Genomic DNA, 27,922 nt, shown 5'->3' with positions numbered 1-27,922 from the left:
TATTTTGCAAACAAATTTGTTTTCTATCGGTTGCTCATCAAAACAAATACCAAAGGGAAGAATTAATTATCAATCATTGCATGCACGTTGTATATTTGATGGATGTGGACAACTCTTGAGTGTGCCATCTATCATCCAGTTGGTACTACTTGCTAATCTTTCTACGTTTTTACTGGTTGAAAATATGTAAAATCGTCATTGAATACAAATTGTTCACAATTTTTTGTCAGTTTAAATTCAGCTGTTAAGTAATTTCCTCAACCGTGTTCGGTATTTTGGGTTGCTTTTCTTTTTTCTTTTTTGGTATGGAAGTCTGTTTAAGCGATCTAGCACTAAGCATTTCACTGGCAAGATGCTGTGGCAGTTCACGAAGTACATGCCTCACTACTTGTCCGCTTGTAGAATGTTCATGCTGTGTTTTATCTTTCATGTCTTGTATTTTCTCCCATATCTCTTTAGCACTAATATTGGGGTCATGGTTACGCTCCCTAACATACTGATACATTTTCAGATTAATTTTCCATGCACCCACGTCCACGGCAATTATTTATGGAATATTGTGTGCACTACCATAGAGTTATGTTTCTTTTAATTTTCTCCTTGGAGTAAATCTATCCATTAAGGCTCAAAATACATATTTTGCTCTTTGCATTTTATTCAATCACCTATTTCAATACAAATATATTCTTAACTGTACTGCAATGCCGCACATTCTAACACGGTACAACATTCACTTAATACCAATTTCATATCATTTCTTCTTTCCGCGATCAATCTTTCTACTGCAACTTGTGCTTGGTGCATGTGAAGTTGACCTACCTCTTTTTTTCTATCTGATCACTGCATCGCCATGATTGTGGTCGGAAATTTCCAAGGCAACATTTTCAGCACCTCAGTGCTCACACAGATCCAGAAAATAGAGGGGGATAACATATCAAAACATTGTCTCACACTAAGTATAAACCACTGAAATTGGTCATGTGAATTTAGGTTCTATAACTAAGCTCAATTCTTACTGATGATCAAAGACATCAAATAAACTGAATTCCAGTATTTACCATCAAGGTTGTAATGGTTCATTCTTGCAGTAGGCATTGCTAACCCGAGCCACATATGAACCATACCAAACCTACTTGTCAATCCTTTTACTAGCTCCCTCTTAAAGATAATCTTAATAGGGCACACATGCCGCTAAGCCAGCGTCCAGTCTACTTTATACATTAAATCAAAACCTACTACACCAATAAAGTCTTGTGCTCTTCCAACCAAGTCCTGTATTGTGGCTCCAGAGTAAATGTACTCTTCAAGAGTGGTTGTGGATTGTTTGTCGTATCGCACCCTTCCCTTCAAACCCTGTGGAAAAATGCCTGAAATTCCAAAAAATAAAGTAAAAATGTGCATGTTTTAACAATCTCAGACATATGTGGCCAGGATCAAAGTAAGAACCCAACATGATTGTGCAACACCAAATGCTGAAGCCTCCTCTAATATATGCATGTGTCTGGCTAGACTGGTACATGGAAACCGCGCAGAGGCGATTTGGTGAACAATAGCGTTCTCTCCAGACATTGAAACTAAATAAAACAAATTATGCGATACAATTAATTCATCCATGTCTGAGAAAGGGGCTCAGTATACAGAGGTTCTGTTAGCATCAGTATCAACGTGCTGTTGTGCAGTGAACTAAAGAAACTGTGCTCCTCTAACATGATACATTCCACTTGTATGAAATACCAATAAGGAAACTTTTAATATGGCTTTCTGTTAGATCAATACAGGATATTATTTTCTTGATTTCACATTTGAGAAACCTGGTCATTGCAAGAACGTACACAGATTAGCACTGTGAATATTATAACACTGTTTATCTGTCTTGCAGCCTAGAAGTCAGAACAAGAGAAAAGGAAATTGAGAGGTCAAGTCGTTCCCCTGAACAGTCACCTTCTCGAAGAACACGCCACGACTCACCGGATTCTTCTCCTTCACATATTCCCAGAGATATCTCCCCATCTGCCCCCACTTCCCGTCGAAAGCACAGTGATTCATCAGACTCTTCTGACCAGTCGCCTCACAGGAAAGGGCGTCCTCGCTCTTCTGATGAGTTGCCACCCAGGAGAGTGCGTCATGACTCTCCCGATTTATCGCCGCCCAGGAAAGTTCGGCACAACTCGCCCAATCTGTCACCACCTAGTAAAAGGCAGCAGCCTTCACCAGATCTGTCACCACCAAGGAAAGTGCGACATGACTCTCCAGACCTGTCCCCTTCCAGGAAAGGAAGGCGTTTTTCACCAGACAGTCGCTTGCTGGTTAATAAAAATGGGGAAAACACGGATAGGCTGCCAAAAAATCGCAGGTCCCCGTCACTCCGGCACCATAGCAGCTCCTCTGATCTTTCGCCACCCAGGAATGAACGGCATGACTCGGACTCGGACATGACTCCGCCACGAAAAAAATACATTGCTGTGCAACCTGGCATGAAGAAACTACAGAACACCAGAGGTGTGTGCCACATATTGGGATTAGCTTTCTAATGTTCCTTTGTTGCGTACTTAAAGTCTGAAAGAAGGAACAAAAAACGTTCATAAATCTAAAATGTTGCAATGGTCTCAGATGATATAAACTTCATGCATTTGATTCCACTGGTCCAAAACCATTTCAGTTCAAATCAACCATGTGAAAAATTAATCCTTACCTTTTGTTATGCACAATTGTGTTTACGTTTTCGAAAAAAACTGTTATACTATCATATGATACAACATAGTCCCTCGCATATCAAATGTGCTCACCCGTCAAATCTTAGTCTCATTTTTAACTTTCAAGCTTTCTTTTTTACCAGGAAGTGAGATGTTGATTAGTTCTCATATCCCTTATTCCCAATATACTTTGTATGTAGTGCATAAGTTTCATGATATATTTATTTAATCAAAAAGCCTTTTATCCGTACTAAAACCAAAATACGAGCTATATTCATGGTCAGTATACTTCTTCTTGAGGCTTTTTAATAGGCTATTTTCTTTTTCTTCTTTAATAAGGTTAATGATCCTGTTATTCGTGTCTCCGGTGAGGTTCTGTATGCTGCTGCACTTATTTATAGTTTGTTGTTTCATTACTTTTTCATTGTTATTCAAACTTTCTCTGAGGTGGCCCATGTTTGTGCAAGCCACCTGTCCTGCCACGTATTTCTTTTAGGAAAGATGCCAAGAAATATCTATACTATGATGAAGACTCACCATTGATGTGTTCTGTAGACGGGTGGCCAATCTCAACATGGGTTGAAACATGTTAACTATAAATGTAATACTTTAATGTATTTGGGGAAATGGGGATTTTGGGTGTACAATCCACAACTCTCTTAATGGTAAAGCTACAATTTAATGCAAAAAATAATCTATTAGTTCTCTTTTTTTTAGAGGAATAGTTGTATGAAAATGATTTTGAGGATACAATTTGTTAGGCAATCATTTCATTTATAATATAAGACATTCAGAAAAATAAAACTGAGTGCATAAATATTGGCGTGGTATGCAAGAGATAACTTAAAACAGATGTGGGATTATTGATATTTTATTTTAATAACCTATTTTAGGCTATTTGAATAGAAAGCTTTTTCATCATGGGGAGGGGGAGTGGTTCGAAGGAAGAGAAAAACATGGCAGACCCAGGGAGAGGCTGAGGTGGTCAAGAAGGAATGCTGGTAGTTATTGGCAGATTCTGCTTGCGTTCCTGGCCTCCTTATTAGTTGGTGTCCCTTTCCCAGGTGCCAGTATTGCCCAATTAATGAGCCTGAGAATTTTGAATGTTCACTAAACATTCTACTTATTAGTTTGGAACATCTTATTTAATCATTAAACCCTGAGACGGTGGATGGTAAGAGCCAGCGAGAGCCTTCATCGAGGCCAAGGGCTGCATTACAGGCTGGTAAAGCATCCCGTCTAGGGGGGATAATGCTATTAGTATGCCAGATAAAGCCCAGGGTACTGATTGTTTTTTTTTGCAAGTGAAACTGTGGGCATAGTGTGCCAGCCATTTCACACGTCAAAGAAACAACTACAAAAAATAGCTGCATGACATGGTGAATGGAGCTGCTCTGAGCCCCTTTGCCATTTCAATGGCAGGTGACATGGAGGTGAGACAGATATAGAGGCCATCAGAGACTCGAGTGAGGGAAGTTTGGAGGGGAGCGAGGAGATGGAATGCAGTTGAGAATGTAGAGGTAAATCGAGCCACAGAGGGCAGGGGAGGGTGTGGTGGGGACAGCTGTATGCACAGCTGATCTGAGGCTTCTGATTGCTGGCCCTAACCAATAGTAGATAAGGCATGCATTCAGGGCCCTCTGATTGTTAGTTGATATATTTCCTGGTTGGTCATAAAACTATGTTAGTATCACTCCTAAAAAATAGTGAACAATGTTGGATTCTCCTCCCAACACAGATTTGTGCTAAACTTGCAGCACAACATTTGTTGGAAGTGGAGGAACCCCTGATGGGTGGAATCATTACATATTTTACTGATGCTTCTTTTAAAATCAATATTGCTCTTGTGAATAGTGTTGGACACAGAATGTATTGGGACAGTTGGCAACACTCCTTTTTGTGAGCTAATTAGATGAAACTATTTTAATCGCAATTAGGTCACTGTGTTCCCACCACTAACTTGCTTTCTCTGCGGACATTGCCTGTTTGCCCTCTGATTAAAATCTGTTGTATTAATTTTATTTCTTCCCTTTTTGTAGGGCTCCCTACATCCCCCAATGGACATAAGCGACGTGTTGTATCGGCTTCTCCATTGCGCAAGAGACCTGCAGAACGTTCGGACTCCGATTCCGACCTGTCCCCTCCAAGAAGACAAGACATTATCAGTGCAGTGCGCTGGCGCTTGGATTCAGACCTTTCGCCCCGACGAAGAACCCAAAAGAAGTCTTCTGACTCTGATCTGTCTCCACCGCGTAGAGCTCAGAGTGCCAAGGACTCTCCTCTGAGGCAGCAAGGGCGTAGTTCTCAGGTAGGCATTTCACTCCTGACAAATATGCTGCCATTTTCTCATGACACGGAATAATAATTAACGGTTACTGCTGTAAAAGAACTACATTAAATTGCGAATACAAAAAAAATCTAATGTTATGACACAGCTTATATATGATATGATATAATAGAGTATTTATAACGCGCTTAATACCCAGATGTTTCTAAGTGCGGACCGGGGGATCGAACATGTGTTGCTCCGTGCCGCTTTGCTTTCAAGGCGAGCACGTTGCCCCTGAGCTATCCTCCAGAGACCATGATAATTGTCGTAGTCTAACCAAAAATGCACAAAATCCTAATGAAAAATTTAGCAAGAAATTGGTGTGCTGGGCACATTTTTGTAGCATTTAAATTTTACATTGGCCCAAATTTGTGTATGTAATGCAGTATTTATGGTCAATGAAAATGGAAGCAGAAATTGATTCTGAAGCTGTTTTCAAAAGATACCTGTTACTTGGACTGCATAATAGGACCTCCTTGCTCCTTTGATCCTGGGTTAACAGTGCTGAAAAGAAGGGGAGTATAGAAACTCTTGCGGTAGTGGGACATGGAATGTAAACACTAAGAAATTAGGTGCGTCTGCAGAAGCAGGACAAGCTGTGGCTGGAATCAACCCATAACAAACATATGGTTTGCTTGCCAAGCAAGGGAGCAGATACTAGGTATCAATATAATATGCTTGTTTGATTTACGTGTCTTTCTCTAAATGATTTCTCTTAACAGGCTAGTCAGATGCTTTCTGGTGGGAAAGCAGGTTTGGTGTCTGCGGACATTCTGAGGAAAGAAAAGAAAGACTCCAGAAGGAAGGAACAAGAAAATAAGCCTTTAGAAGGTAATGTCTCATAAGTGCGATTTTAAAGAAATATTGGATATGGAAGCAGGCCTAGGACCACTTTGACAGGATTCCTTGGGATAGGCATGATGTGGCATACATGTTTTATCCATCATTTTTTATGAGTGTAGATTTCTTTCCAGCCTTATGTTAAGGGCTGAAAATTGTTAGAGAGCGTGCAAAGCAGAAGCCCCTATTGCTACTGTGGTTCATCTATTGGTAACATGGCAAAATGCCAAGGCTATACTCAGATGTACTATGGGATTTGTACTGGGCATGAGCACACAGGATATCACATAAAGTTCTACAGAGCTAAAGATAAGGTACAGAGAGAGTATTTATGAAGATAATGTTTATCAATACCTTCCAGGTTTAAGAGATGTGGATAACAACCATGTTGGGTACACCGTATGCAATACAATGAGCTATGATTTAGGACAAGGGTTTATAGAGTTCAGTACATGTTGATACACACCATGGTGTGTATTGCCAAAAGTAATATCATATGTGATGTCATCAGTATGCTTGCAGGCTGCGCAGTGGGGCCTCATAGTTAAGGCAGCGTAGGATCCAACACATGCGAATTTCAGGGGTTTTGTTGCATTAAATCTGTACATTAACATCACTTCAACTAAAGCTTTTTCCCTGAATTTCAAGGGTTTTGTTATACTGTGCCTCCCACCACCTGTAATTTTACCTTTTTTCCTTCTGATAACATATCCTTTGTTATCAATATGTGTTAAGCTACACAACATGGGGTTTTTCAAGCATTTCATCTTCATTTTGTCCACTAGATAAGAATAGATTACTAATGGTGTACTGTGATGAGGAAGGGGTGGTGGGGGTAATCCAATGTATTACTGATGGGGTCCTGGTGTGTGGATGGGGAAGTGGGGGTAATGCAACAGATTTAATAATGGTGTACTGGGATGAGGAACAGAGAGGTGGGGGTAATGCACCAGATTACTAATGGGTTGTTGGGACGAGCAAAAGTGAGGTGGGGTATTATAGAAGTGTGACGGGGGAGTTGGGGGGGGGGGGAGGAGAGAGAAAGAGAGAAAGAGAGAGAGAGAGAGAACACAAATGGGATACAGGAACGAGGAAGAGGGAGGTATGGCAATGCCAAGGAGTACTGGGCGGAGGAAGAGGGGGGCAGGGTAATGCAGTGGATTATTATTGGGGTACTGGGAAGCAGAAGAATGAGGCACGTGAAATGGAGTAGTTAGACGAGGTAAAGAGGTGAATTAATGGGGTACTGTGACGAGGAAGATGGCGGTGGCAATAATGCAGTGGATTTCTAATGCTGAACTTGGATGAGGGAGGCCAGCGTGATGAATCACAGGGGCTCATCCCACCAACCCTGGCCTGGCCAGGGAAAGGCAGACGCTTCCTGACCCTGGGGGTGGTGTTCTGCAGGAGGATCACATGGGAGGGGATTCAGGTCAGGAGAATTGGGAGAATTCTCTGAAAAACTTCCCTACTGACATTGAGAATAATCAGAATTTTGGGGACTTCAAGTCCCATAATGCTATAGGTACTGTGACGAGGAAGAGTAGCTTGGAGGCACAGAACTGCAAAACGCAGTCTAGTGTTCTACACCTGGGCGGTAATTGTGACTATTTAAATCCTCCTCCGGTGCAGATGAGGAGTGGCACTAGTAGTAGCAGAAGTGGTTATCAATGGCCATGTATGCAGCAGGAAGGGAGGCACTCTCTGAACTCTGTGGCTGGTGAGTCCCGGGACACGAGGGGAGTAACGAAGACTCCAGCTCGGTTAGGCGCAAGTCTCGGAAGGAAGACAGACGGTCCATGATCTCTCTTAGGACTGATCTTCTGCAGGATCTCCTTAGCGTATGGTATATATATTCACACCTCAAAGGGGCGAGGTGAGTAAGAGCATCTAGTGCACCTTTTTAGAGATTAGTAAGGTAACTGTACACAATAACAGAGATATAATCCTCTTAGGTGAACATAATGGGACATAGAATACCGATGACTGTGAGAACATGGTAGAATTCTGAGTCCGTCTTCATGGTTGATACTTTGTAGGTATATTTCTCCTATCATCAGTTTGTTTTAAATGTGATTCTTGGATTGATTAATGTTGATTGCCATCATAAAAAGAATGACCTTGATCTCGTACTATCAATTTTCACAAGAGTTGTCTTTTTGCTTGTATAATGATACATGATTGGATAAAAGAAATGTCCATGATCTTCTAATCACACATCAATTTTAATGGATATTTAGAAACAATTTGGTTAGTCCTTTTTGAAATTTGATCTGCATTACAATATAACTAGCATCAGCTTACTGTTATTACATTATACTTTGTTGTAATAGTAAGTGAACATTTATAAGTGTAAGACATAAGATGTATTGATGTTATTGATCATTTTGTAAATCAATTAGTGCCTCAAGACCCCTGATGAAGAGAAGATTTCTCGAAACACGATGGGTCACTTTCTGAATAAAGATTTGTTTTTTTAAAAATTGATTTCCTCAGAGATGTCTGGTATTTACATAGGATATCTACAAAAAGAATTGTACAATAGACTAAATCTCAAACTAGCACTCACTTTAAGTGTTGGCACATTACAGAGAGTTTGTTTAAATTGACCATTAATTGCTTGGCTTGCCATAAACTAGTGATAGAGTGCAGAGGACGGGAATTCCCTAATTGATTGGAACTTTTTAGTTTTCTTATTGTCATTTGGTCCATGTGCCAGGATCAATTTATTTCTCCTCCACACCTTGAATTGCATCAATTTGTTATTGACATTCCACAATGGAACAATGTTTTAATACTATCACATAGGCTGTGAACTGAGTTAACATTATGGTTAATAAGGTAAGGTAGATAGAGGAGAAGGAGAGGGGGGTGAACTAACATCCACTTCATCAGATCCTTCATACTCCTTTCCGGAGGAGTTTGGACAGCTATCTGAACCCTCATCATCCTCACTCTCATCATTAGTGTACTTCGGTGAGGGGCATAACATCGTATTGTCCCACAGCCTTTGTAGTAAGTCAGTCTTACTTCCTTTATGATTGAGGCCACATATCTTGCTCAATACAATCAATTCTTGCAATGATGCATGTAAGTAGTGCTAAGGCCTAAAGCAGGCCATAGAGTTGCTTTTGTGTTTAGTCTCGGTACACTCCCTTGGTTAAACCAAACCTAACGGATGGTTTCTTTGAAGTCACAGTATCTCAAGAGTCAATGTAATCCAGCCTACACATATCCCACCTCTGCCAACATTGTTGGGAGAGTTTTTCTGAAGTCCAACTAACGGCTTAGTAAAACTATACAACTGAGACAATCAAAACACCACTCTTAGTATAATGCTGTACCACCGGAGTATTTTGTAGCGTAGACAGGGCAGCCAGGCTTATCATAGGAGGGAGAGAGGGCTGTAGAAAGATACAAAGAACCTGTAGCATACACATGGTTCATCAGAAACACTTAAGTATTATACAAAATAAAGGTTTATTATAGATATAAATAGGCCAAGGTCAATCTTGGTGGATAAGTACTTTGTCAACTTTGTCATAGAATCTTAAACACATTATATAAACACAACACAATGCTTGAAGGTACACAGACTAAAGCATAGACCTTGTTTAGAATCACTAACAGTATTTCTAGGTAAGTCAGAACTAATCATGCACATTTAGAATAGAACACACCTATTCAGGGTGATTAAAACCACACGTTACTTTTAGATTACTTTACAGTAAGTCAAGGTTAGTAAACTCTGTCAGTCATGCAGTGACACTCAGTTAAGAACCCACTTAGTAAACCAATTTTGCAAAGGTAGCGGGCGCCCCTCTCTCGAAAGAACAGACTTGATAACCTATTCAGTGGTTATTAACCACTTGAGAGTTCGCAGCCACTGCTTTTACTCACTGTGCCTTTCACAGATGGGAAATATCCATTTGCATATCAGTCTTTGTCCTGCCCAGGGGCAGTCTAGCACTGAAATGCAATGGCAATTCCAACCTGAACGAGAGTACCACCAGCAACCCCACACACGTGTTTCACCCTTGTTGGGGATCATCAGTGAGGTGAAGCTGATGCCTCTCTAAGCACAGTGAGAGGGGAGACCACGTCTGGTTGGGGCAATGGGCAATGCATTTCGGTGCTGGACTGCCCCTGGGCAGGACAAAGACTGATATGCAAATGGATATTTCCCATCTGTGAAAGGCACAGTGAGTAAAAGCAGTGGCTGCGAACTCTCAAGTGGTTAATAACCACTGAACAGGTTATCAGGCCTTGTTCTGTCGAGAGAGGGGCGCCAGCTACCTTTGCAAACTAAATTTCAAGGAACCTGGGATTGGTAACCCTAGGTCTCCTGTGGGCAACCAGACGTGGTCTCCCTCTCACTGTGCTTAGAGAGGCATCAGCTTCACCTCACTGATGATCCCCAACAAGGGTGAAACACGTGTATGGGGTTGCTGGTGGTACTCTTGTTCAGGTTGGAATTGCCATTGCATTTCGGTGCTGGACTGCCCCTGGGCAGGACAAAGACTGATATGCAAATGGATATTTCCCATCTGTGAAAGGCACAGTGAGTAAAAGCAGTGGCTGAGAACTCTCAAGTGGTTAATAACCACTGAACAGGTTATCAGGCCTTGTTCTGTCGAGAGAGGGGCGCCCGCTACCTTTGCAAACTAAATTTCAAGGAACCTGGGATTGGTAACCCTAGGTCTCCTGGGGGCAACCAGACGTGGTCTCCCTCTCACTGTGCTTAGAGAGGCATCAGCTTCACCTCACTGATGATCCCCAACAAGGGTGAAACACGTGTATGGGGTTGCTGGTGGTACTCTTGTTCAGGTTGGAATTGCCATTGCATTTCGGTGCTGGACTGCCCCTGGGCAGGACAAAGACTGATATGCAAATGGATATTTCCCATCTGTGAAAGGCACAGTGAGTAAAAGCAGTGGCTGCGAACTCTCAAGTGGTTAATAACCACTGAACAGGTTATCAGGCCTTGTTCTGTCGAGAGAGGGGCGCCCGCTACCTTTGCAAACCACTTAGTAAACCAACCCTGTTACCAGGATATTTTTTCTGAATAGTGGAACACAAATTCATGGAATAGTATGAACCTATAACTACATTCAGGTTAACCCTCAGTTATCCCAATTGAGTAAGACCTAATGTAATAAAACTACTACAGTTGTTTTTCAGATCAGTGGGACACAGACTAAGGTAAGCAATAACTCTTTACACTATTTTTAGGATTGCACACAGCAGACTAAGGTCAGCTATACCCACACTACACTTATTAAGAATAGCACACAGCTATTCAAGGTAGGTAAGACTCAAGGCAGACTTGTTCTAGACGGGCTATACAGCAGGTCAGGGAAGCAAGAGCCAGTTAGTAAACGTATGCACTTATTCTCTGAAAGAAACAGTTAGGTGAAGCCAACAGCATTACTTCTGGGAAGGGGGGGGGGCAGTTCACAGGTGAGTAAAGTAACCTTATTTCTGAGGCTTGTGGAATCTGCTTCGATCACATGCTGTGCATAGGCCGACATCTAGTGGAAGCTGCGGAGTATTACAGTTTGTTTTTTGAAACTCGAAAATGGGCGCCGACACAGGGTGTGCCAGTAATACTATCCCTTGTGTGACGTCCATTGTACCCATGATCTCTCACGCGTCGAGGTCCCTGAGATTTTTTTTTCGCCATGCTAGACGGACGCATATAGCAGAGTTCCTTTCGGCAATAAGCCATTGACTTTTATACAATTCCGATAGTTTTTCTTTCTATCCTTTCATCGACTGCCAAAACACCACACCGGTGAAGAAAGAAAACTGCCCCTTGGAGACCATCGCGACGGACCATGCGGCCTTGGAAGGCCGCTCCGGGCCTCGGCCCAGACAGTAGGGAGAGAGGAGGGAGGCCATTTTAGAATGCATATTCTCCCCTTCCTACACTTTGTTCGCCCAGCTGCCATTTCCATAACCCATAATTATTGAAAATGCACCATTTAAATGTTGCCCTAATTGTAATCGTAAATTCCCCTGGGTCGACAAACACTTAGTTTGCAATTTGTGTCTCCAGAGAGACCACGTCAAAACGTCTTGTCGAGGCTGCAGGCTCTTCAAGCCTAATATGTTAAAGGACCGCTCCACGAAACGCTGGGCCCACTACGCCAGGCAACTCAAGGCCATGGAGTTAGAGGGAGCCTTTAGCGATGGCAGCGACGCTGCACTTTCGGACGGCGAGGGCATCGGAGTAGCTTCAGCTACTCAAGCGCAGACCCCCGACCCCGTAGGACAGGCTGGCGGCCATGTTGTGGGGATTACACCCGGCGGCGGCAGCACTACAAAAGCACACACCACTAAGCACATAAACCCCATTCGACATTCGACAGATGAGTCGAATACTCAACAACATTCGACACCCCTTGAAAGGTTCACCGAGTGCCGGTCCTCTGGGCAATCTCGATCGAGATCGCCACACGACAGGGTTCAACCGTTGAAAGACGGCAATGGTGTTGCACGAAGAACTCCTTCTGAAGGCCAGTCGTCCGCGGACGAAGCCTCGGCTCCCACACCCGAAGTTCGACGTTCATCGTCTGATAAAACCAGGCCCCAACAAGTCTGTTAAACACTCCTCTCGGCCCAACAGTCGGGGAAAAAACATCATAAAAAGTCCTCTAAGACCCCTCATAGGGACAAGAGCCTTCCTAGGGAGAAGACATCACAAAAGGGAATATTATCCAAGCCCATAGAGAAACCTAAGGACTCTAGACCAAAAATCATACCTCCCACTGATGAGGATATGGGCATTTCCCCTCAACCTATTGTGATCCCATTTCAAAGGAATGGTCTTCACAAGATATTGATAGGGTTATGCGAAGAATGCCCTTCATGGCTAATTTTTATGAAAAAAAAACAAGTTACTTTCAAAGTTTCCACTCCACTCCTCCCACCTCAGCCCCTTCCGGCTCTCAAGCCTCTGCCTTACCCACTCAACCCCCTTCTAAGAGGTCTTGCTCTAATGTCCTCTTACAAAGAACAGTTATAGATCTATATGACCCCAGAAGACCAGGAGGATCTCTCTTTTGTGGAAACATCTGACCCTCAACTTAATGAAGAGGATACAGATGAACTTTATTATGGGGATGATGAAGACGCAGACCAGGAGGCTAACATGTACTCCATAGATTCCCCTCTTAATCGGGACACTCCAGTGGTCGATTCCCCTGTCGATAATCAACCCCTCCTCAATGGAGTCTTAGCCAAAGCGGCGGAACACTTCCAAATTGACACACAGGAGGTACAGGAGGACGCTGAACGAATACTGGGGGACAAAAAGACAGTAGGTCAGTTTATCCCACTACTAAAATCGATCCAACACAACACGGGCCGTTAACCCGCATGTGGAAAAACTATTCAGGCCTTCACCATCAGACCCCTTATATATAAGAGGCCAATTAAAACTAGACTCATTGGTTATTACCATGACAAGAAAGAGAGCAGGCACACCCCTTGCTTCCTCCGAGGCCCCACTGGATAAGGAAAGCAAAAAGATATATGCCATGGGCAGAAAGATCGCTATCTCTGCGGCCTATCAAACTAGAATAGCTAACAACGCTACACTATTGGCAAGTTATAACGGCTATAAGTTGGAGGAGATTTCTGCGTTACTTTCGTCCGCTCCAGAGCCACTTAAATCACAACTAGCTCAAGTGGCAGCAGACGGAAGGGGCGTATCTACCTGTCTCCTCAAATCAAATTTCAATGCAGCTGACAATGCCAGAAGAGTCATTGCAGAGGGGACCATTATAAAGAGGCATGCATGGCTTCGCCAGTCAGGCTTTAGGCCAGAGAAACAAGCAACTCTAATAAACATGACAGTGGCACCTAATGTGCTCTTCGGCAAGGCTGTGGAAGACTCACTTAAGACAGCAAAGGATGAGTATGACACTTTAAAATCTTTAGGTCAGCTCACAAACAAGCCTACTGGTCAAAGCTGCAACAGTAATTTTCGCTGTTTTTGGGGCCAAAATTCACAGAGAGGATCCGGCTACAATCAAGGCCAAGGTTCCTATTGGAATAATCAAGGACAAGCCTCCCAAGGCTATCCCCGAGGACAATGCAGAGGTCGTGGTGGTTGGGTCAGAGGCCCAGCTCGAGGTGGCACCCCACCTCGGAGCAAGTGACATTCCGCTCCAGGTACCCTCCCATGCATCTCCAGTAGGAGGTTGCATTTCCAACTTCACCCACGCATGGGAGGGTATCACCTCGGACAGATGGGTGCTGTCCACAGGGGGCTACTGCACAGAACTACTTCAACGTCCTCATGACCACCCCCCATGACAGAAAATCCACTCAGAGGAACATCAGCGGATCCTTCTAGAAGAAATAACAACGCTTCTATTAAAGGACGGCATAGAAGTGGTCCCAACCAACCAGGTAAACAAAGGTATTTATTCAACTTATTTCCTTGTGCCAAAGAAAGATCTAACAATGCGCCTTGTATTAGTTTTACGCCCTGCAAGTATGTCAAGCCACAAAAGTTCTGCATGACTACGCTACAAGAGGTAATCCCGCTACTAAAAAAGGGGGATTACATGGCAACACTGGATATGAAAGATGCCTATTTTCATATTTCAATGTTCCCAGCGCACAGAAGATTCTTGCGTTTCAAGATAGCGAACAAGCACTACCAATTCAAAGTGCTGCCCTTTGGAATAGCCTCGGCTCCAAGGGTATTCACAAAGGTACTGGCAGTGGTGGCAGCGCACCTGCGCAGGGGAGCAATCCTAATGTACCCTTACCTGGATGACTGGCTCATGAGGGGAATCACCTCTGATTTGCAGACAAAACATCCAAACAACAATCAACCTCCTCTTCCAATTGGGCTTCTCAATCAACGAGAAAAAAAATCAAGCCTAGTGCCAAGCACTTCCAAACAGTTCCTGGGAGCTATCCTAAACACAGAGGAAGGATTGGTCAATCCTTCAGAGGAAAGAGTAAAAAATGTGTTACTGCAGATACCACATTATCAGGCCGGCTGCCAGGTAAGGGTGTGCAAAGCAATGCGTTTAATAGGCATGATGGCATCTTGTATATACCTGGTTCCCCATGTGCGTCTGCATCCCATACAGGAGTGGTTGGCGAAACAGTGGTCTCAGGCAAGCTGTCAGTGGGACGGTCTAGTGGTCGTTTCGCCAACACTTGTACAAAATCTTCGCTGGTGGACGAAAGAGAACCTAACGAGAGGGAAACCTTTCTACTACCCACAGATACAGGCAGTGGTCACAACGGACGTCTCACGTGCAGGGTGGGGGGCTCACTACCTTCACCACACAGCTTGGGGTCTGTGGTCTCACACTGCAGCTCAGAACCACATCAATGTGCTGGAACTTCTGGCAGTATTCAAAGCCCTTCAGGCATTCGAACCCCATTTAACAAACCTGTCAGTGCAGATCCTAACAGACAGCACCACAGTGATGTTTTCTATCAACAAACAGGGGGGTACACGTTCTCCAAATCTGTACAGACTTGCACAGAAAATCTGGAAATGGGCACTCAGACAGAAAATGTTCCTGTCATCACAACATGTTCCAGGGCAACTCAACGCTCTATCAGACTCATTGAGCAGAGATCCCCTACCAGAGGAACACGAGTGGCGTCTACATGAAGAAGTCGTAGATCACCTCTTTTCTCAATGGGGTTTCCCAACTATAGACTTATTCGCCACAAGCGAAAATCGTCAATGCCCAGACTTCGCGTCCAGGTTCCCCCAGCCCGGCTCCAAGGGGAACGCCCTATGGATGAACTGGTCAGGGAAATTTGCTTATGCTTTTCTACCAACTCTTCTCATGAGAAAGGTGGTGAACAAGTTACACAAGGAACCAATTACGCTTATCCTAGTTGCTCCTATGTGGGCAAGACAACTGTGGTATCCACATCTGTGCAAACTGGCGATGTGCGATCCCACCAAGCTCCCGTGCCAGTACAACCTACTCGCCCAGCACGATGGACTAACATTACACCCACAACCACACTCAATGAACTTGGCAGCATGGCTCCTGAAGTCATAGAGTTCGGACATCTCAGTCTACCGCAAAGATGCATGGATATCTTGAAAGAATCAAGAAAACCAAACACTAGGCACTGTTACTATGACAAATGGAGACAATTCGTAATCTGGTGCCAAACTAAGCAAATCAACCCCATAGATTGTTCTCCATCTAACATTCTAACCTATATGCTCCACTTGCTAGATGCAGGGTTAGTGTTCAACTCCCTAAAAGTGCACCTGGCGGCCTTGTCAGCCTACACCACTGCCCATAATAAGGTTGCATGGTGGAAGGTACCGGTCATCAAAGCATTTATGGAAGGGGTAAAGAGACTCCACGCTCCAATTTCGAACCCACCGCCAGGTTGGGACCTCAATGTGGTACTCGCTAAGGTCATGGGACCCCCATTTGAGCCTATGCACAAGTCTAGTCTCAAACACCTGACTTATAAAACTGCCTTCTTAGTAGCCATCACTTCCACAAGAAGGGTTGGTGAAATCCAAGCTTTCAGTGCAGCTGGTTTTACGTACTCACCTTTGGTTCTCACCTAAATTCATCTCCAAATTTCATGTAAACCAGTCAGAGCTACCGGCTTTCTTCCAGGAACCCAAGAGCTCTGCTGAGGTAAAACTCCACACACTAGATGTGAGGGGAGCGGTCCTCTACTACGTAGACCAGACCAGACCGCTAAGAAAGACAGATCAACTGTTTGGGCCTCATTACGACCCAGGCGGTAAGTTACCGCCTGGGTCGTACCTTTACCACCATGGCGTAAACTACGTTTACGCCATGGTGGTTGGCGGACTTACCGCCCCATTCCGAGGTGAGTGGGGCGGTAAGTCCCCATTAACCCATTTACCCTTCCCCATTCCCATTTTTGACCCATAGGGCATAATGGGAGTGGGGAAGGCGTTAATTACGCCACCGTAATTTACGGTGGCGTAATTAACAATAAGGTCCCTTAGCGCCATGGATTTTAACACCTGCTAAAAGCAGGTGTTAAAACCTCCATGGCGCTAAGGGACCTCGGAATCAGGCGGTAAGGGTCGGCGCTGTTTACGCCGCCGTAAACCCCTTACCGCCTGGGTCCTAATGAGGCCCTTTGTCTCCATAGCGACAGGCAGAGAAGGTAACTGCATCTCTAAGAATGCCATCTCTAGGTGGATAGTCAGACGTATCCAACTGTGGTATTGCCTGTCAGATAAAACACTGCCTTTTACGCCAAAGGGCCCATTCCACAAGAGGTACTGGAGCCACTCTGGCTTTCATTGCAAATGTCCCCTTAGACAGTATTTGCAAAGCAGCTACATGGAGCTCAATACATACTTTCTCACTCAGCACTACTGCATTGACACTCATTCCAAGACAGATACACAAGTGGGACAAGCGGTTCTAAGACATTTATTCGCTCATGCTCATGAACCTTCTCACATCCCCCCTCCTTCTTCCACTGCTCGCTAATCTATGCACAGAATGTGATCTAAGCAGATTCCACAAGCCTCAGAAGGGATACATTACTCACTGTAATCATATTTCTGATGCTTGTATCTGCTTAGATTCGCATGCGACCCACCCTTCCTCCCCTCGGAGAGAAGGCGCATGGATGCTTATGAGCTTGTCTGATACGTATCTGCCCGGATACAACTGTACTCGCGCTACACCTCATGCTACCTTGTGTTAGAAAAATAACAATCTGAGGGACCTCGACGCGTGAGGGATCATGGGTACAGTGGACGTCACACTAGGGATAGTATTACTGGCACGCCCTGTCGACGTCCCTTTTCGAGTTTCGAAAACAACAACTGTAATACTCTGCAGCTTCCACTAGATGTCAGCCTATGCACAGCATGTGAATCTAAGCAGATACAAGCATCAGAAATACGATTACGGTGAGTAATGTATCCCATATACTTTTAAGAATGGCAAAACACATTCAAAGGATAATAAGAACTTTTGTAACTGCTCATAATTCAGAGGGACAGCTACCAACCTACTATTACACAAGTAAGTAACTTTTAAACACTTGTGATACTTTTCAAGGCAGAATCCTTTTCTTATCCAGTCACTCCCTAGTCTATTGCATGAGGTCTCACAGAGGTAGAAGCGGGACCCTAGTGGTCTAGGTGCCAGCTGTATCCATGTTAAGATAGGGTTCAGTTGCAGAAAAAGTCACATTTCCTGAGGAAGTCTCTTAAGTAGTTCACTTTGGAGTTAGTTGGGGTCCAGAGACTTCAGAGAAGACACCCTAGAGGGAGTCCAGCAATGGGGCTGGGTGAACTGGATGAGAGGATTCCCAATCACATGAATCACCTCCAAAGCTTCACAGGAATCACAAAAGGATTAAGGTAAGTAATACCCCAGCCAATACAGTGCCTCAGCACAGAAGAAGAGTTTGCAGTAGGACTTCTTCAGGATCTGCAGCTGAAAACCCGGTTTTTGATTTCCTTGTCGTGGTGACTGAAGAAAGAAAACTGGAAGGGAATTGCAGCAGGAATTAATAGGGAAGGCTCCAGGCAAGAGTTTCTTCGTGGCTGGATACGGCTGTGTGGTTTTGGCACCCTTTTCAGGAGCCAGGAGAAGACTGAATATCGCTGGTCGGGTTCTTGTCGCTAATCTGGTCCAGCACTCTTGTGAGGGGACTTCGAGGACTCAAATCGTGTCTCTGGAGAGCCAGGAGGAGGCCAGAAAAGTTTCGGATGGATTAGGACTTCGGATGACCATGCACTGCACAATGGCTCAAGTTCCCAGGGCATTGCGGTATTGCAGCCCAGCAACGTCACAGCATGCCATGGGATGGTTCAAAATGCAGGTCTTCTTGGGTCTAGTGTATCTCACCAGCCTCTGTGTAGGATTTGGAGTGTTCAGGACCCCCAGGTCGATTGGAAGGAAGGGTTACAGCAGGTTCCGGTTACACACCAGGATTCTCACCGAAGACAAAATATCCACTGAGGTTGTTATCGCCTAGAATGGCAGGGGGAGACCTCAAGAAACAGCAAGCACACAAGAAATGGCAAAAAAAGGAGCCCAGCATTTTGGCAAAATGGTGGCCTTCTGTGCATTACTGAGGCTGAATTAACAGCCTGTGAGTAATGAAGACTAAAAGTCATGAAGGTAAAACCACTGCCACCAGATTTTCATGTAAACCCGCAATTGTAACAAAATGTTACCAGGTAAGTAAAAAAGGGAATACATTGTATCCCTGCAGCACTCCACATCAGGTGGGGAGTGCTGGCTCACTTATACAAAATGTAAAGGGGATGAAAATCCCTCTTTACTACTTGGGAACAGTAGTTCACCGAAATACATGAAAGAGAAATTAACAGCGGAGCCCAAAGGTGCAACCCAGCCTAAGCCCCAAAGTTATAGGAAACTATAACTTCAACCATACACTATGGAGAGGCATAAAACGTCACCCATAAGAAGAGTAAAAGATTAGATGAGAGAGGAAAAAGATTCACACTCACCTAGGGACAAGGTAAAAAAGTTACCAGGTCCAAGCAACACATTCTGGGGTTGACACAGGCCAGGAAGATGTATTACTAATATGAAAATCTTACCTAACACGACCAACCTGCAAGGACTCGGCTCCTTTGATACCTGGTGTTTTCTTGCCTTGTGTTCCTCAGCCCTTGGTCACTGGTGCCTCTGTGCCCCCTCTGACTTTGAGACCCAACTTAAGACAGGGTTGGACTTTCTAAGATAGGCTAAGCTAAACTTATACAAAGTTATCAAAGTTTCTTTAAGTTTGCATATGTGTTTAAGGAGGTTTGATTATGTGATTTGTTACCTTTATTGCTATTTTGCAGTATCTTCCTCTGAATATTGCAACTGTTCTGCTATTATATTATTGTTTGATATTACTTACCTTACTTGAATGCTATAAGCTTTAGTGTGTGTGTGTGTGTGTGTGTGTGTGTGTGTGTGTATATATATATATATATATATATATATATATATATATATATATTTCTGATGTTTGTTAATCTGCTTAGAATCACATGCTGTGCATAGGTCCGACATCCAGTGGTCACTGCGGAGTATTGCATTTTGTTTTTCGTAGTCGAAAAGGGACGTCGACAAGGCGTGTCTGAAACACTATCCCTATAGTGACGTGCGTTGTACCCACAATCCCTCACGCGTCGAGGTCCCTCAGATTGTTTTTTTCCGCCCAGCTACTGGTCGCCTTTACGCGGAGCTCCTCGAGAGACATTGCAAATTTCATCTCCTCGACCTTTGGTCGTTTTCTCATTAATATTAAACACATACGCCCTCCCTCGACGCAGTTGTGAAGCTGTTCTCCGTCGAGCAAGATCTTCGACGGAGGGTTGAGCGGAGGAGATTCTTCGGCGTTGCCGAACACGTGGCCTGGCCTCGCAGGCCATATACAGTAGGGAGAGTGGGGTCGTGGGACATCTCTGGTTCTTTTCTGAGAATGCCTTTCCCTTTCCCCTTCCTTTCCCTTGGGGTGGTTATCACGATTTATTACCTCGGCTATGGAGAGGACACCCTTTAGATTTTGCCCGCTTTGCAAAGGCAAATTTACTTGGAAGGACAAGCATTCACGGTGTAACCGCTGCTTGCCCCTCGATCACAAGGAGGAAGGTTGCGTGGCTTGTCGGCTTAAAACTCTAAAAGACCGTAGGGTTAAAAGGTGGGCGGCCTACGCGATGTCGAAGGCCGAAGGTTCACCCGCTGCTGCTACCACCGACAGTGACGAGGAACGCGATAACACGACCTCCGCTACGGAAGTCGAAAACCCCTCTAAGGAGCGCTCGCGCGCTTCGTCGTCTGTCCCCGGCCCCAACGGGCTCGGCTCACGCCCTGCTTATGGGGATGAACACCCCGGCGACATTGACGCACACAAAAACTCACTTAAGCACACAACCCACGGCTCTTCTTCTTCTAAGACGAAGAGAGCTTCGGCGCCCAAGGAGACGCAGGTTCCACCGGCGGCCTCCTCGGAACCGTTCGGGTTCGAAGCCCCTCTCGCAACCGCAGCCGCGACCAGCGACTGGGCTTTCGGCAAATAAGGGCGCCGCCCCCAAACCATCGGCCGGCGCGCATCAACAAAAGGCGCATACCGCCGTAGAGCGATCGACACCCGTAGCGTCAAAAACGCAAGCTTCCGCCGACAAACGAGTCGCCGACAAACAAGTCGCCGAGAGCTTGGCGAGGATCGCTGTAGCCGATGCCCAGAAGCGTACGCCGAAAGACACGCCGAGCGCTACGCACAAGTCGAAAGACACGCTGAAAAAGCCCGAAGGAAGGCAGAGACTACCCTCTTCAGTCGGGGGGTCACCCAGCACACCTGAAGGCTTTTCGGAGGGCGACGGGACACTTTCCTCGACGCTTTGGGAGAGGTTGAGCCGTTTCCAGCTAGATGACTCTATTTTTCCCCCGCCAGACCGCTCTGGGGTACCCCATGAAACCATGGAAAGACTCCACCTCTGTATGGAGAGGATGGAAAGGTTTATTAATACCCAGACCTCTCAAACTCCCAAGAGGACTAGAGAAGGGCCTCAGGAGGACCCCAGGGCCAAAAATCCGAGGCTAGTCGATCCCCAGGTGGACACAGCCTCAGACTTCCATAATGTATACGACCTCACTGGGGAGGAACAATACTTGGAGGAGGAGGATGATTTCATGGACGATGAAGAAGGACAGAACCAGGAGGAATGTCTGGAAGACAGGCCAGACATTATAGAAGAAGGCTTCGGAGAAAACACAGAAGAAGGACCTTCGCACCCCTGGCAATCCCCATCAGTATATTCCGACACTGATGTCCTAAACCTAAATCCTCCTGACAATTCACCGGTTAGGAACACGTCTCCAATTGACGATCAGCCCACTTTCAATGCACTGTTGCGCAGAGCAGCAGCACATTTCGAACTGGACACTGGGGAGCTCTCTCCAGAATTAGACTTTGTGGAAAGAGTAATTAAAGAGAAACCCCTGGTCAGCCAGACCATTCCCCTCCTAGCTTCAGTGAAGAGAAGAATCATCCCTTCGCTGGCCACTCCCGCATTGATCAGAGGGGTCAATCCAAGAATTGAAAAACTTTTCACTCCTTCACCCTCAGACCCGCTCTACATTAGGGGACATTCCATTCCGGATTCCCTAGTAGTATCTAATACTAGAAAGAGGGCAGGGGTACCACTTTCCACCAGTGAGGCACCCCCTGACAAGGAGGGCAAAAGGCTATATGCCCTTGCAAAAAGAGTAACTTCCTCGGCTGCCTTCTCAGCAAGAATTGCGAACAACAATTCTTTGCTTGCTAGCTATGCAGACGCGCAGTGGGCCAAACTGCGCAAGGACGCCGAGGAAGCACCGGAGCCTTTACGTACACGCCTACTTTCAACTAGAGCATTGTAAAAAACTCTCTGGACGCGGCAGAAACAGCGGGACGTTCCCTGGTGCAGGGAATACTCCTAAAACGCCATGTATGGCTGCGCAACTCAGGGTTTAAACCGGAGACACAGGCGTCTTTAATAAATAAACCTGTGAAAGACTCTAACCTCTTCGGGAAAGCGGTGGATGAAGCTCTAGAGATGGCTAAAAAAGAGTTCGATACTATCAAGACTCTTGACCAAATCTCTAAGCCCACTACCAGACGACGCTATGGCAACAAACGTTTTTTTCGTGGCCAACAACAACAACAAAGTCAGCATCAACAATACCCTGCCACCAATTACCAGACCAATAGTGGGCAGTACAGCCAAAGAGGCCAACGCCGGGGTAAAGGGAGAGGTCGGGGATCCACCCCCAGAGGCTCCCAAGCCCCCAACAACTCCAAGTGACGGGAAGATTCGCGTCCCCTCCCATGCAACACCGGTCGGGGGCCGGATAACTTCCTTTCTTCCAGCATGGGAGGGAATAACGTCAGACCGTTGGGTACTTTCCACCGTAGCCCACGGATACTGTATCGAATTCAACAGTTCCCCATCCCACAGACCCCCGAGGGGACGTCGCATGACACCGGAACATCTTGCCATCCTTCTCCAAGAAGTACAACAACTGCTGAAAAAAGGAGCCATAGAGGTCGTGCCTCTATCTCAGGTAACGGAAGGTATTTATTCAGTGTACTTCCTTGTACCCAAAAAGGATCTAACCATGCGCCCTGTATTAGATCTGCGCCCAGCGAACAAGTTTATCAAACCCCAAAAGTTTTGTATGGTAACCCGACAGGAAGTGATCCCACTGCTTTCTCAGGGAGATTTTATGACAACATTGGACATGAAAGATGCATACTTTCATATTTTAATGTTGCCAGCGCACAGAAAATACCTCAGGTTCATGATAGAGGGCAAACACTACCAGTTCAAAGTGCTACCCTTCGGCATAGCATCAGCACCAAGGGTATTCACGAAGGTGCTGGCAGTGACAGCGGCCCACCTGCGCAGGTTGTCCATCCCAGTTTACCCTTACCTCGACGACTGGCTCATAACAGGGGATTCTTACGAAACATGCTTCTCCAATACCCAAAAGACGGTAGACCTTTTGTTCCAGTTGGGCTTCTCCATCAACGAAAAGAAGTCCAGTTTAGACCCCAGTCAAATCAAGCAATTCCTAGGGGCTCTAATTCAAACAAAGGACAGCCTCGTCTTCCCCTCCAAAGAGAGGGTCCAAAACATGCTGTTTCAGATCCCTCAATATGTGACCGGTCGAGAGGTGACGGTACGCAAAGCAATGTGCTTGCTAGGAATGATGGCGTCGTGTATTTATTTGGTACCTCACGCGCGCCTGCGCATGCGCCCAATGCAAGAGTGGCTCAACAGCCAGTGGTGTCAGGCCAGCGGACTATGGGAGGATCTAGTAGTGGTCTCGCAAGCCTTGGTTCTCTCGCTACGGTGGTGGACAAAGGAAAACATGGAAAAAGGGAAACCCTTTGCCACACCCGCGGCGGAAGCCACTCTAACCACAGACGCATCCCTCACAGGATGGGGGGCGCACCTATCCCATCAGACTGCTCACGGAGTGTGGACTCCGAACGTAGCATCCAAACACATAAATCTACTGGAGCTACTAGCTGTGTTCAAGGCGCTAAGAGCCTTCCAGGAACACCTACAAGGCAAAACAGTAATGGTCCTTACAGACAGCACCACAGCCATGTACTACATCAACAAGCAGGGGGGCACCCACTCTCCAGGCCTGTCCAAGCTGGCCCAGAATATATGGAAGTGGGCTCTCAAACAGGACATGTTCCTACTATCACTACATGTACCCGGGGAACTCAATCTGCTGGCAGACAGACTCAGCAGAGATTTCCCCCTGCCCGAAGAGTACGAATGGCGCCTGCACGAAGACATCGTCTTCACACAATGGGGTTTCCCAGAAATAGACCTGTTCGCAACCCTGGAAAACTCACAATGCCTAAGTTACGCCTCCAGGTACCCCCAGAACCAATCCAAGGGGAACGGTCTGTCGATGCAATGGTCAGGGAAATTTGTTTACGCTTTTCCCCCGACTCCCCTTCTCAACAGGGTGGTGCACAAGATGCACCAGGAACAAGTAACCATGATACTAGTGGCCCCAATGTGGGCCCGTCAACCATGGTTCGCTCACTTGATGGAGATGTCTCTATCTCCCCCAGTGAGACTCCCCTGCCCGTACAACATGCTGTCTCAGGACAAGGGCAGGACTCTGCATCCATGCCCCCAGAACATGAACTTAGCAGCTTGGCTCCCGAAATCATAGAGTTCGGACATCTACAGCTCCCGCAAAAATGCATGGACATCCTCAGGGAAGCCAGAAAACCTAACACTCGCCACTGCTATTCTAGCAAGTGGAAAAGATTTGTCATCTGATGCAGGAATAAAAGCATCAACCCTATTGACTGCTCTCCCACACATGTTGTTCTATACCTGACCCACCTTTTGGATTCAGGTCTAGTGTTTAACTCCATTAAAGTCCACCTAGCAGCACTTTCTGCATACACCACTTCCCAACTCAAGGTGTCGTGGTGGAGGATCCCTGTTATAAAAGCCTTCATGGAGGGAGTAAAGAGAATACACCCCCTGATAGCTGACCCAGCTCCCGGATGGGACCTTAATGTGGTACTTACCAGACTCATGGGCTCTCCATTCGAACCCATGCACAAAGCATCTCTTAAACACCTCACTCTTAAGACTGCTTTTTTAATAGCTATCACCTCCATCAGGAGAGTAAGTGAACTTCAGGCTCTTTCTATTCTAGACCCCTTCGTTACAGTTCACAGAGATAAGGTGGTTCTACGCACTCACCCTAGGTTTGCCCCGAAATTTATTTCTAAATTCCACGTAAACCAATCTATAGAACTACCAACGTTCTTTCAAAATCCTTCCAATTTGGGAGAAAGGACTCTGCACACACTAGATGTACGCAGAGCGGTCATGTTCTACATGGAAAGAACCAGACCACTGAGGAAGACTAATCAGTTCTTCGTCTCGGTGGCAGCAGGAAGAGAAGGAGATGCGATTTCAAAGTCCACTATTTCTAGATGGATTGTTCAATGCATCACTCTCTGCTATACTCTTGCTAAGAGAGAACTGCCCTTTAGGCCAAGAGCACACTCTACTCGAGGCACGGGGGCATCCATAGCATTCATTGCAAATGTTCCCCTTGAGTCCATCTGCAAAGCGGCTACCTGGAGTTCTGTGCACACCTTTACAAAACACTACTGTCTAGATGCACACTCTAGATCTGACTCCCAGGTGGGACAGGCAGTATTACGACACCTTTTCTCTACTGTTCCTTCTCATAACCCACCGCCAACTCCGGGTACTGCTCGCTAGTCTATGCACAGCATGTGATTCTAAGCAGATTAACAAACATCAGAAGACAATGCATTACTTACCGTAAAAGCATTTCTGATGGTTGTATCTGCTTAGATTCACATGCGCCCACCCTTCCTCCCCGCTCGGATGGAAGGAACATAGACTTCCTTTATATCTCTCTCTCTTTTCTGTACTCACTCACGTCTAGAAGGCTCCCTCAGGGCAGAAAAATACAAACAGAGGGACCTCGACGCGTGAGGGATTGTGGGTACAACGCACGTCACTATAGGGATAGTGTTTCAGACACGCCTTGTCGACGTCCCTTTTCGACTACGAAAAACAAAATGCAATACTCCGCAGTGACCACTGGATGTCGGACCTATGCACAGCATGTGAATCTAAGCAGATACAACCATCAGAAATGCTTTTACGGTAAGTAATGCATTGTCATATATATATATATATATATATATTATACCCATTTGTAAGTGTTTCCTTGAGCTAAGTGTATGTTCTGAGTTCCTTGTGCCTCACTAAAGCCCCTCTTCCTCCTAGACTAAGCCTGGCTGCTCAGCCATTGCTACCAAACCTTTGGGTAGTTCAGGCTAAACCTGAGGGGTGTAACCCTGTTCACCATGGAGTGCTGGGAGGAAGCAGAGCAAGGTGGGTTGGTGTAATGGGTTACAAATGTGGTGTTTGGACGAGGGAGGTGGGGGAATGGAGAGATCTTCACTGTTAAATCAATGGAAATGCAAGAGAGTATGCAGGGTTTATCTAGCCCCTGGAGAGCGCTGAACTTGGACTAAGTTTCTGGGATTTCTAATAGTTGAAAAGAATTGTCCATGATGGGGATGGTGATGGTTGTAGGTGGTTCTGGTGTTTGACTGATATTGAGGCTGTAGAGTTTGTAGAAGTGGATATCTAGAGACTTTAGATACCAATATAACCAGTGGTCCAAGAATATAGGGTGGAGAAAGGTTACATAATGTGAGGATTAGGGCAGCAGATGTCAGGCAAGGCAATGCTCAGTGGGATGAGAGAAAGCAGAGGAGGTGTTTTTTTAGGTGTTTTTTTCATACATTAAATTGTTCAGTCTTAGAAGAAACCAGAGATGACGACCCAGGGAGCTGGAACAGAAAGGAAAGTATTTACCTACTGCACCAGATACTAGCGGCCACTGCATGATGAGGGAGAGGTGAGTACAATATTGCTCCACCCACAGAGGTGGCTGGGATTTAGCAGCCTCGAGACAAGGAGGACTTGTATTCCCCTTGAAAAAGAGCAGAGGGAGTCAAGGCACTAGATTGTCACCCAAAAGAAGTGGTCTGCACTCTAGCAGGGACTGAGAGCAGCCTTCCCTTTTGGAAGTGAGGATAGTGGGTGTGTGACCGTTTGATGACATTTGACAGCAGGCTTTGAGGGAGAGCTCTGTGCTGTGGCCGAAGCCTCAAATTGGCCAGAAAACAGTGAGGCAGTGTATGAAAACAAAAGAATACATTTGCGAGATGCAACAGAGGCAATGGCCTGACCTATCCTGCACTGTGACCTGTGGTGTCGAACAAGCCACGGATGGTATCTGCAATCCAGGGAAGGACAATGACTCATAGGGTGCAATGCGAGAAATGAGGTCAGCGGTATAAGTATGTGTTGAAAGGAGACGTGCACCCATTTTGTCCAGTTACCATACATTATTTCCTTGCTTCAAAATAATTCGGTGAGCAGAAAACTGGAAAAGAGCCATCTCTAGGACTGTGCTTCTTCACGGGAGTAGTTCTTATCTCTGTAAACTGCCTCAATGGCGTGAGCCACCTCCAGACTGAAGAATCCTATCTAGTTAGAGGAACTGGCTTGGACTGGTACCATGTTTGGATTAAGGGATCGTTAGGGCTGTGAGCTGTATTTGACTTGCCTTGTTATTTGTTATGTATTTAACAGAAGAATCAAAATCGGCAGCAACAGTTTTCCGGGACAAGTCCGGCCGTAAGAGGGACTTGCAGGCAGAGCGTGAGGAGAAGAAGCGCACTGCAGGTGTGAAGTCGCAGAGAGAAGAGCAGTATGCCCAATGGGGAAAAGGGTAAGTGACACAACTAGTGGCCGGGGTACGAGGCGTAAAAGACTACAGGGTGAATGTTCAGTGGACAGGAGAAAGCAATATCGATGGGTGACAGCTGTGAAAGGTGGGCAGGTTTGAAAGGCAGCCAGTGGAGGCAGAGTTACACATAGACATGTCCCATGTAGCAGGTGATATCCCCTTTACTTAATGGGATACTGTACCAG

At 45.6% G+C, this 27,922-nt stretch overlaps 1 protein-coding gene across 1 annotated transcript in view; it reads left to right on the top strand.

Annotated features, from left to right (window-relative positions):
- The window catches only part of BUD13 (BUD13 homolog), a 340,704-nt gene that overhangs the window by 141,429 nt on the left and 171,353 nt on the right, over positions 1-27,922 (top strand). Inside the window, exons 5-8 of the mRNA XM_069614500.1 lie at positions 1,880-2,499; positions 4,733-5,001; positions 5,745-5,853; positions 27,581-27,719. Coding sequence (XP_069470601.1) covers positions 1,880-2,499; positions 4,733-5,001; positions 5,745-5,853; positions 27,581-27,719 — 1,137 coding nt within the window. The remainder of the gene's footprint in view (positions 1-1,879; positions 2,500-4,732; positions 5,002-5,744; positions 5,854-27,580; positions 27,720-27,922) is intronic.

This window comes from Ambystoma mexicanum, chromosome 9 (assembly GCF_040938575.1).
Source record: "Ambystoma mexicanum isolate Mex_15411 chromosome 9, UKY_AmexF1_1, whole genome shotgun sequence".
Taxonomy (NCBI): domain Eukaryota; kingdom Metazoa; phylum Chordata; class Amphibia; order Caudata; family Ambystomatidae; genus Ambystoma; species Ambystoma mexicanum.
This window is presented reverse-complemented; position numbering and strand designations above follow the sequence as displayed.